This window comes from Lupinus angustifolius, unplaced genomic scaffold, assembly GCF_001865875.1.
Source record: "Lupinus angustifolius cultivar Tanjil unplaced genomic scaffold, LupAngTanjil_v1.0 Scaffold_162_1, whole genome shotgun sequence".
In the NCBI taxonomy this organism is placed as follows: Eukaryota; Viridiplantae; Streptophyta; class Magnoliopsida; order Fabales; family Fabaceae; genus Lupinus; species Lupinus angustifolius.
In genome coordinates, this window is record NW_017728885.1 from 91003 (window position 1) to 102806 (window position 11804).

Here is an 11804-nt window from a genome sequence, read left to right on the forward strand (position 1 = left end):
TTAATCGATTAAGATTGTTCTTTTAATCGATTAAGATTGTTCTTTTAATCGATTATCTTCATCCTATAATCGATTAATTAGGGGTGATTCAGCATAAATTGTTGAGTTTCGAAAAGCGGCTATTCTAACCGCGACACCTATTCAACCCCCCTTCTAGGTGTATTATAACCACTGATACCTAACAAGCAATTTTGCTCAAGAATAACAATAGAAGTATGTGATGGAATATGAATAATTTTTGCTCAAGAATAACAAGAAAAGAATGTTTAAAATAATGATAACGAAAGAATGAGAGCAAAAAGATGAATAAAGATTCTTTCATTTTGGCTTAAGACTTGGTTGTTGAACTCAGAAGTGAAAACATTCCTTTGAACAATTGCACTTTCTTTTTTCAACACTTCTTTGCTTAAACAACTTTCTTCCTCTACATCATGGAAGATATAATTACATTGTTATGATACTATATTAAAAATCAGAAAGTAAAAAAGAAGAGTGTGTATTTCATTTCATTGAGCAATGAATGCATTGAATATTGATTGAGTTGAATTATACAGAAATTAGTAAACCTATTATATAGAAAATACAAGAGATTTAACTCTACCTAACTCTTAATAACTAATCTTGTACATGTTTTAATCATAAAAATTGAATTTATAATAATTACTTATTATGCAAGGAAAGTGAATTTAAACTAATTATTAGTCTAATACAATATTAACCAAAAATATAAAAATATATTTCAACACTGTCTGTGTAGAAGTGAACCATGAATTTCTTGGGACTCACTAAAGTGTAATTTTTAAACCTTAGTGAGTATAATGGAGAAGTATTTGCAGGATATTCTTGGCTCACTTCTACATTATGAAGTAGAAGTTGACAAAAAACTTAAACAAATACAATCATATAAAAAGCATGCTTTAATAACAATATCCATCATAAGTGGAAATGTTAAGTGAAGAAATGAGAGCAAGAGAATGTTGAGTATGAGTAGTGGAGAAATGGGAATGAAAGAATATTAGTCTCCAACCCAAATCTTCATAACATATTTATAACCTTCCAAACTATCATTTTGGTAAAAAAATAAGAGCATGATAACAAACATAATATTTATTTGCACATCAAAGTACTTTAGTTTGTATAAATAAAAAACAATAACATGTATTTTTCATGTTTTATCATAAAATAGTGTAAAAAAACTGATGTACCAATATTATTACTCAATTAAAAAACTGATCCAATAATTAAGAACCTAGCCTTGACCATTAGCAATAGAACTGGGAAATGAAGACTAAGTTTAGTGACAGAAAAGGAGTTTTAATACAGAACTTTGCAGTATTCAAAGAAAAATTACAGACAACACAACTACAGAATAGTTCACTCAAGGTACATGATAATAAAACATAACCTTAATACTAACTATGAAGCTATTACCAACCTGATGGAACTATATTATATACACACATGTTTCATTTTGTATGGTCAACATGATATGGAAAATGATAAGCAGGAGGAACCCCAATTGTGCTACTTGAATGGGGTCTTGAAGGTCCTTCACCAAATGACATGGGTGGTGGTGTTGCATTTTCATAAGATGGAGAAATGGGAAATGTGGTTGGGTCCAAGTATTTAACAGGAGAGAAGTAAAAAGGAAAAGGAGACCTTTCAGTATCAAATCTGGAGCCGGATTCCATGTATCCGATGAGAGGAGGAGGTCGGTCTGAAGAGGAAGGGTAAGGATTCGTGCCAAAATGACCGTCTGAGATTCTTGAAATGACTCTACCAGGATAAGGATAATTGTTCGATCTAAATCCCGAAGTTGAATCACAGAAATTGAAGCTAGCAGTTGTTTCATCAGAAAAGTCTGTCGGTAATCTGAACAGACCAGGAAATCCAACAGGAAGACCAGACTCCTCAGTTTTTCTGACAAGAGATGAAGATCGAATGGCTTTACCACTGTGCCCACTCTCTACTAGAGGCAACTTGCTGGCCTTCTGTTGTAAGGATAGCTTAGCTTGTTTGAGTGATTCAAGTACATCACTGATCTTATGAGATTGTTCATGAGAAACTAACTCGGAAAGGCTGTTTTTGTTGCCTGCAGCATCTTTTAGAGGCAAAGCACCGTAAACATCAATCGGAGATGTATTTGTTGGCTTCAATTCAGGAGAGCCATGTCTAAATGGACTTTCATGGTGCTGATATGGAGGCTGAGAATGATAGTTTTCTTGGTTCACCTTCAATAGGGAAGGTGAAATTTCTTGACCATGGAAGCCAGAAGTGCCAACAGTTTTGCCATTCAGATTGTTGACATTTGTATCATTTGATAATTTTGGCATATTATCTCTGGGCTTAGCTTTTACCATTTCTTTAGATAAGTAGACTTCTGTGGGTTCCTGTCCATTCTCTTGGCCACTTGAAGTGGCGTCCCTAGTAGATCGTAGAGCCTGGGCCTTGCCCTCGTCTCTTTCCTCAGTGACATCAGAATGGTTCCCCATATCATAGGATTCCTGCATTATTTATGACCAAAAATTATACTTTTAGACTTCAAATTGTCTTGGTTTGAAAAAAATAAAAAGAAATAGGTACTACTTTGAATCATAAAATCATTTGATTTATAATAGTTAAAATTTTCTTATGACTTATCACTTGATTTTAATAGGAAAATACACAGCAGTAATATTTTCATAGTAATAGCAAAACACCCGAGTCATAAAAGAATGTAGCTATTCTTTGTTTATTACATTGCACGTTTGGAGTGAAACACTTGTTTTTTATAGATATTTTATGCGACGCAACTACTATTGTTGACATGATACAAAATATTTTTCACTCATAGCCTTTGACCAGCACTTGTTATATTGCATGTAGCCATCTGTTTTTTCTCTCCCTCAAAACCAGACTCTAGCAATAATGAACTAAAGCCTTTTGACTTTCATGTAACAAAGAAACTAAAACAATGTCAGAAACTACAAATTTCATTCAAATTGACATGGATAAGATCTCTTACTCTAGTTTCTTTACATGACTAACAATAGTAAGCCAAAGTATCTTCAACAAGACAGTTCTTTAATATGTCCTCAAAGCAGAATAAAACTCGGACACAGCTTCTTCCTAAGACAGATCATATCTTATTAACTGCAGAATTAAGAATCGGCAGTTTTTTCTATGCTCCTCTAAGTCCTTAACTTTACAAACCCTTTGTTTTTACATACGCCTTTTTCCAATGCGATTGACATGCATAAAGGGATAAGGGACAACTACAGTAGATGAACTAATAGCAAAACTAAACACCAATCTGAACCAGTAGCATGAGATACTAGATTTAAGATCCCAAGAGAACTTGACTGCTGTGTCTAATGAAAGAAGTAGTATCATAAACAGTTAAATCAAAATCAATTAAAACCAAACTATATGCACACCAAAAGTGCATTAACAAACAGCATATTTTTAAGAAAAGAACTTAAAATATGAATTGAATGGGTTATAGTGAGCATACTGGTGTGTTACTGTTATTCTCTCTAAATTTGTCTTCCCATTCTCGTTGGGCCTTCTCCATTGCTTCATGTTGGTCGATAAATTGAGCTTGGTGTTCAAGAGCCATTTCCATGTTGTTCCCTCTTTCTCCATCTACATCATGACTTTTGTTAGATAGCTTTAATGCTGACTCATCCTGTTCCTGAATTTTACTTTCCCTTCTCGGAATGTTGAGCCCATCGTTAGAGCCAGTAGGAAATCCTTCACATGAGGACACAGCTTCATTACCTTGACAATCAAGATTGACGGGTGGATCTCTGGACTCCTCCTCTAATGACCTGGGAAAATAAAATAGTAACTATTAGATTGACAAGCAATCCCAAAGATAATTGATTAAACAAAAGGGCATCCCAATGCATGAAGCTCCCACCTAGTGGGGTCTGAGGAGGGGATTTACGAAGCCTTCCCTTTGTAAGCGAAGAGGCTGTTTCTAGTGGTAGGAGACAGCAACTGTAAGGACAGAGTGTTCAAACAGAAAAATAAATAAAAAACAATATTGTGATAAGGGCTGATAGGAAAAATAATAACAAGCGAGAACACCAACATAAGAGACAGCAAAGATCAAAACTACATTGACCGGTTAATTAAAAAAATATAGTACAATGTGAAGAACAATCTAAACTTGTTTAAGCAGGTTTTCGATGAACACTTTTGACTTCAAATTTGCCAACGAACTTTCAGCCTTTGATAAATGTCAGGCCAGTTATTATTATCTTTCTATTTCTTCCTTGTCAGTTGTATTCTAGAAAATAAATTTGTTAAGAGACAACATCTTCTCAATGCCCGGATCTCATTGTTATCAACATATCAAAACTAATTCATCTCTCAATTCAATAATCCCCAGACCCACACATTTAATTTGTCATTACCATTATCTAGTTTATTTATTCCTCAACTTAAATGACTAATCATATTTACAGCCTCTAGACTACACTTAAAAGTACACGTAAAATTCCCTATAGTAGCAAAAATTTAAACCAAGTTACTATGAAAGAAAAATATATATAATATATAATAACCTGGTTTCTCTATGTTTTAAACGGCGACATGACTTTCCTAGGCGATGTGATGAAGAAGAACTGATTAATGAAAAATTGCTTCGTCTTCTCATATTGGAAGTCTTATACTTATCAAGAGAACGGGAAGAATCAAGACGTCCTTTCCAAGACAGACTTCTACTAGGTGCAGGCGAAGAATCCGCATTAGATCTCTCACCACCTTTCGCAGAAGCAGAATCATTACTTAAACCAGAATCACAAGGAGTTTCAAGGTCTGAACTGAAGTCAAATTCTTCAGATGCATCACTTAATCCTTGACTCTCCAAAATGGAAAGAACTTCTACTGTTGCCTTCTCAGCCATCTTTCTCTGAAGAGTCACAACCCTCAGCTGCTCTTCTAACGCCATAACCTGATTGTCATATTCAAAAAATAATTCAAATGTATATTTAATTAAGCAAACCTGAATTAATGTACTGATAAAACTAAACATTAAACTTACCTTTTTAGCCAGTTCGTCGGCTCTCTGTCTAGCACTTTTTGAGACAGATCTTTCAGAGAGCAACCTTGCCCGCAAGAATTCAATCGTCATTTCATTTGAGTCCTCCATGCTGGAATTTTTGCTAAGTAAAAAAAACAATATGATTAACATAGATCAAAAGAACTTGAAACCAGAAAAAAAGTAATTAAATAAAATACCAAAGTATATTTAAGTGATGAAAAACTCTGAATTAAATATCATATATTCTCTTCTCTTGACACCTTTCTTTCCTTTCCTCTCACTGTCTTACTTTCCCTCGATCAAAGGAAAATAAAAGCTAGAGAAGTCCAAAAACAACATGAAAATGACGAATTCATAAACATAAAAATCAACAATTCCCACCCAAAACAAGACACTTACTTTTAGTATCTCATTCTTAAGAAGTGTGAAGTCAGTTTATCGTGAAGTGCCTACATTAAATTGAGGAAAATGTCTCCCACCACCCCTGTCTACGGGGAGGGCGTTCACACCGACTAGTAAGTAACAAAAATGGAAGACAAAAGCTGCAAAAATGGAACTCCTACTACATCCGGGTAATAAAATATGTGAGGATTATTATTCTAAAAGATAAGGCTTATATGTTTATCTGGATAAAACTCATGGTAGATTCAAGAATCTCCAAATGATCATCAACTCAATGTTCCATATTTTGTCCTTGACCATGAAAATCTGTCTGACCTGATCTCTAAACCAAGCAAAAAAGAAGTGTTGAGTTTAACTGATTCCCAACACAAATAATATGGTATACCAAATGAAATACCTTACAATTTTCCGGCACCGACTCCAGAATCATTCACAGATGAATTTAAGGTAAAATAATCACACCAGAAAAGATCCCAACAGCAATTTATGAACACAATAAACAACACCACTCAAAAGGGAAAGTATTTTGATTTTCCGTATCGCTAGATTATAAACCATATCTCCAGAAGCAATTCAATAAGCAGTAATAATTTAAAAATAAGTTACATAAATGCAATGATTTAAAAATAATAATAATAAAACAGTGAAAGTAACATAATAAGCATGATAAAAACACTTAAACCAAAACTCAAAAAAGGAAGAGATTATTGCATAGAATATAATCCACACCTCTGATCTTGTGGATCCAGCACAGAGCTTTGAATCACCATAAATAAACTTCAACTTCAAGCCATAAATTCAGCTGATACATCAGAGATAGATAAATAACTTAATATTAGAATGAATGGAACAGAACCCAGTTGTAATATACATAAAAGAATGGAATTTTAATAGGAAGGATTAAAAATAAATGGAAAATGGTAAGATAAGGTACCATGAACCCTAAAGAGAAGAGGTTTTGGTGTTCCAGTGTTGAGAAAATGAGAAGTGTTGAGAAGTAAAGTCAACAGTGGAGAACCTTCTTTTATTTTCTTCTTTACTTTTGTGTTGGCCCGAATAAGATAAATTTATACTATAGCTTTTCCATAATATCTTTTTAAGTTAATACACGGATTAAGAAATTACTCCCTCTTTTCCTATATTGTTAAGAATTTAAAATTTATTGTAAAATTTTTTATATTATCAACATATCATCTATTATTTATTGTATTACTTTTGTTTGAAAAATAATGTTAGTTAACAAATCAATAATAGATAATTTATTAACATTATAAAAACTCTTACACTATTAATATAATATATTAAATTATATTATTAATATGGGTGAGAGTACCATATTGTAATTTAACCGATAGGTAATATGAAGATCGTCTAATATAACTAGTAGATTTTAAATGAAATTGTATTGATATGACTCATTACCAATATTATTATATGACTAGTATAAATTTTGTAACTATCATATTAGACTAGTTTTCGGTTAAACTAGTTTAGTATGATCCCATATCTGAAAGATCTTATTTTTTTTTTAAGATTAAAATTCATTATTATTATAATTAAAAAGAGAAATATATATATATATATTAATTGTGTAAGAGATTTTTACATTGTTATTGTACTATCTATTGTTCATTTTAATCTTCAATGACTTTTTAAATAAAAGTAATACAGATGAATAATAAATGATATATTAATTATGTATAAATTTTTACGGTCCATACTTCTTCCACTCATATAAAAATGTGATTGATTTTATTATTCTTTTGCACGGCATTCGATAAAGAGATCGGCATTGAATAAAGAGATCATTACTCATTTTCTTTATATTGTCCCATCAAGGTAACTTACATAATTTTATTTGTTTTCTATATTATCTTTTATCACTTTATTAATTATTAATTAAAGTATTCTATTGTCTATTCACCAATAATATTACTATTTCTAATTCTATGGAAAGGATAGATGATAAGGAATGGATAGAGTATAAAATATTGTTGGCATTTTTTTATACTCATGTGTTTACTAAGACAGAGAAATAGAAAAGGTAGTCATAAATATAATAATTAAATAAGAATAAAATATTAATAAGAAAGGTTGACGAAGGGTTATAATAAGTATTGTAATATCTGCACAATGTTATTATAAAAATTTATACACATTTATTATATCATATATTATTTGTTTGAATTTTATTAAAATAAATAATAGTTAAATATGGATAATAAATATTAAAACGATAATATATAAAACTTATATACCATCACTCTATACATTTTTTTTTCCTACCCATATGTTTCCTTTATGTTTTAATAATGGAAATGGAGCAAGTGAAAGTAAGTGTTTTCTTTTATGTTTTAATAATGATTCACTTTAGTTTTATTGAATAACCCGTCTATTTCCTTCATCCCTTATTGGAACTCATTTTTTCTTAGTTTTTTTTTTGTCCTAAAATATAAATCACTTTACAATATTTATAAAGTATTAATTATTTTCACATGTTTACCCTTATATTTACTCAAGATTAAAATAATTTTCATGCTTTCCAAAATTTTGCTTTGTTTCATAGGTTATTATCAATTATATCTACTCTAAAAATTTGAAAACTTTTCATTTTTTATTAGTGGTTGAACCAAAAATTAAATATCATGAGATCCTACTCCATTCAAGTTAAGGAGAATTAGGAAGAGTGATGAATTTGTTTTTGCTATAACTAATGATATTTATTTACATTATAAATAAGGAATTAATTTCTTTCATTTGTGTAATTATCATCCCAACCTAATAAAATGAAATGGTGTGGCGCGTTGCTTTTTTTTGTTCCAATTCCATTTTTGTACAAAATATTTTGTTAAAAGTGTTGAAAGGGAATGTTATAGTCCAAATTTTGGAGGGAATTTTGTTATAGATTTAATATTTATGGATCAAAAGTTTACATATTTTTACATTATTAATTAGTATTAATTATTAAATAAAAATAATATAATAAACAATAAATAATGTATTGATTGTATAAAAATTTATACTAAATAGATACCAACTCTATAAATTATGTTACCTTCTTATCTTTTAATATATCAACACAATGGCTTTTTTATTTTTTTGTGAGAAGGAATGCCATTTGATTTTTTGCAGGATAAATGTGAGAGATTTTAGAGATAGTGGATAATTAATACGGAGAGAGAATTTTAAGGGAAAAAAAATTGTATAATCAATGGGATTACTTCATCATATGAGCAATAAACTGATCTTGTTGGATGTTTTTGAGTCTCTCCTAATAAGTATTGTTCCAAAAAAATTGAATAATTGACTTACTACGACACCTAAGGTTCTAGTGAACTCTTCCATCAATTAACCAATGCATTATTGATATAAAAAAGTTATGTGTTATTTAAATAAAAATAATAATTTATTGAATTGATAAACTTTTAAATAAGGGTAGATTAGCAAAGTTATTGAAAAACTAAAAAATTATTACTACTTAAGTAATTTTAACTGTTTTTCTTGATCCTAGAAACTTAGGTGAAACTGAAAGTGAATTAAAATACGAGAAAGAGTATTATTTTTAATTTTCTACCTGAGATTTAGAATTTCAACAAATATAAAATTAAAAAAAGATCACATGCAAAAATAAATGCCACTTTTACTTTTAAGATAAGAAATTTATTATTTCCGTTGAATTTTTTTGCTTTTCAAATAAAAAATCATTAGTAAGTGTCCATTAGCCCTATTTCCAAAAATAGACAAAGAAAAATATTAGCAGATTTTTATTATTTTTATTATTACAAGAAAAAAATTCTTACAATCTCAAAAAGTATGTCCCCAATCTTCAACAACATTTGTACATTAAAATCTAAGAGAGCTTGCCAAATTCCTATAACACCCGAGAGAGTTAGTTGGTAAAGCATTGTAAACAAAGAGCCAACAAGTAAACTTAACCTTCTTTGAGATTTTAGCTTCCATAACCAGCGCCAATGAGTGTTGATAGGAGTAACACCATCATAAGATTTAAGCCACCAGAGTTAGCATAGTAATTCCCAATGGCATTACTCTCCCAAATCAAACAATATCCTCAGGCACAAAAGTTGGAACATGAATATTAACGATAATATTGTCACAAAAATAGAAAGGATGGTAGACAACGAATTAAGATTCGAGGAACCATGATTTCAAAGATCTTTCACTCAAACTAGAGTGTCAAAGATGTGAACATAATCTACCAAAGTGCACAACTTTCCAACACCAATCCAATTATCTTACAAAATGAGACATCACACCATTACCCAACTGCAAAGAAAAACTATCACTAATCTCATCTATAACTCATAAATATAATTCTATAATTGTGTTATGGCCATTATGTAATTAGCCAAAATATAAAATGATCTTCAGTAATTAATTTGGTGGCTAAGGGCATATGTGTCATGAAATAATATAAAGTGTAGATACCTTCGGACAATTTCTGATTTGATGAAGGGACTGAATCAGAATTATTGCAACTAAAGTAGTAACCACTACGGGGTTACTTTTATGGGTTATGGTCCCCACTTGTAGAGCAATAGGTTTTCGGGTGTAAGGTTGAGGAGAATAAGGTAGGATGAGGATAGTGTTATCCATAAGGATATAACACTATGAACTCATCCATTTGGCATATAACATAAGGCTCCTCACAACACACTATACACACTCTCTCAAGCACAAGGCATTCTCTCATTCCCCCATAGAGAGAAACTAAGGAAAACCATTCGGCGCTCTATCATTTGGAAGATCATCGCACCCTCATACCTTCGAGATTCCGGAAATGGCTCAACAAGGTATGTTCTTCATCTTCACCATGAACTCATTTGGGGTTTCTTCGGTCTGGACCATGGTTGTTCCATTTAGGTTTATGTATGAGCATGAACATTAGGTTGTGCGAACAAAGCCATGGTCATAAGGACTTCTGCGTTTAATTTATGGATTTCGGATGGAGATATTCTCCAACAAGTGGTATTAGAGCCACCCAATATGATTCATGTGTGAAATTAGATTTTCATGTTCTTCCCCAAATCTGGTTTGATTTAGGGTTTTGATGTTCTATTTTTTGCCATCAATAGATTAGGAAAAACATTTATGCTTTTCAATACAAACATAAAAGGATTTGAAATGAATGAATGTTGTTTTCTGCTGGGTTTTTTTCTTGAATTTTTGGATGATTTTTCGAAGAACAGCGATGCAGAAATCGCACTGTTCGTCTTCTGTCGCAGTGCTCTCGCCCAAGCGAGAGCTAAACAGAAGCATAGGCTTCAATTGCGCTCAAGCGGCAGCTCGCCCAAGCGAGTGTACGGGCGACATAAGGCTCGCTCAAGCGAGAACCAAACAGAAACATTGGTTTCAATTGCGCTCAAGCGAGAGTGCCTCGCTCAAGCGAGGGTACCTCGCCCAAGCGAGAGTACGATAAAGTTTATGGGACTTTGGTATCTTTGTGCATTGGTTTTAATTGTTTTTTTTGTTGTTGTCCATTAAGGTTGTCTGTTATTTCAAGTGAGCCAACTGAAGTGAGATGTCGCCAAAGTGATCTCTCTCATGAATATGACTGATGAGGAATATCATATGTAAGTGTGTATGATTATTCATGCGGGTATTAGCTGGCCCAAAGGAAAGTTAATATTTGGCCGAAGATCATACACACCTGTGATGATAAACATGTCATAATTCTAAAGTTTTATACATGTGACTGATGAATCAATCCAAAGAGGGATTCGTCAGTTGACATGCCTTATTATGAATGTTTGATCATTACAGCAAGAGTACCACTTGCAGTTGATATCACTGTCCAAAGACTTGATATTGATGGTGCACTAGGTATCTTGATTTGGATATACATTGTTTTAAGCACATTGATAATTTTGGGTTGTGAGCATATTTTAATATTTTGTCTTTTGTTTCAATCAGCTACATCAATTGCACAAATTTGAATTCGGTTCCAGTCCTTAATGGTGAAAATTTTAAGGACTGGAAAGAGAACATGGAAATTGTTCTTGGCTGCATGGATCTGGACTATGCATTAAGGGTAGAGCAATCCCCTTCTCCTTTGGAATCCAGTGCCTCTGAAGAGAGGAAGGATTATGAGAAGTGGGATCACTCTAATCGCATGAGTCTAATGATCATTAAATTCTAGAGGCCTTTAGGGGTACTATCTTAGATGAGATAAACAGTGCCAAAGATTTCCTTGCTGAGATTGAAAAGCGCTTTGCAAAGAGCGATAAGGCGGAAACAAGTACTCTGTTACAGAACTTGATTTCCATGAGGTATCAAGGCAAGGGAAACATAAGGGAATACATTATGGGAATGTCCAACATCGTTTCAAAACTTAAGGCCCTTAAGCTTGACATGT

The 11804-nt window shown here is 32.0% G+C and overlaps 1 protein-coding gene across 2 annotated transcripts; it reads right to left on the bottom strand.

Annotated features, from left to right (window-relative positions):
- Positions 1 to 1238: 1238 nt before the first annotated feature.
- Positions 1239 to 6487, bottom strand: LOC109342054. Of its 2 annotated transcripts, none has more exons than XM_019580033.1 (6): positions 6366 to 6487; positions 6161 to 6233; positions 5030 to 5150; positions 4551 to 4939; positions 3494 to 3809; positions 1239 to 2504 (listed from the first exon to the last, which is right to left on the bottom strand). In XM_019580033.1, the coding sequence occupies exons 2-6, from the start codon at positions 6199 to 6201 to the stop codon at positions 1467 to 1469; spliced, it is 1905 nt and encodes a 634-aa protein (XP_019435578.1). In that variant the 5' UTR covers positions 6202 to 6233; positions 6366 to 6487; the 3' UTR covers positions 1239 to 1466. The 2 variants fall into 2 exon arrangements, with proteins under 2 accessions (XP_019435578.1, XP_019435579.1); XM_019580034.1 differs by having other exon boundaries at positions 6161 to 6234; positions 6349 to 6479.
- Between the last annotated feature and the right edge of the window lie 5317 nt (positions 6488 to 11804).

Coding starts and splice junctions, on each gene's coding strand:
- LOC109342054 (XM_019580033.1), bottom strand. CDS start 6,201: ATGGTGATTCAAAGCTCTGTGCTGGATCCACAAGATCAGAG. Junction 5,151..6,160: donor CTGGATCCACAAGATCAGAG/GTGTGGATTATA, acceptor TTTTTTACTTAG/CAAAAATTCCAGCATGGAGG. Junction 3,810..4,550: donor TTAAAACATAGAGAAACCAG/GTTATTATATAT, acceptor TTATTTTCCCAG/GTCATTAGAGGAGGAGTCCA.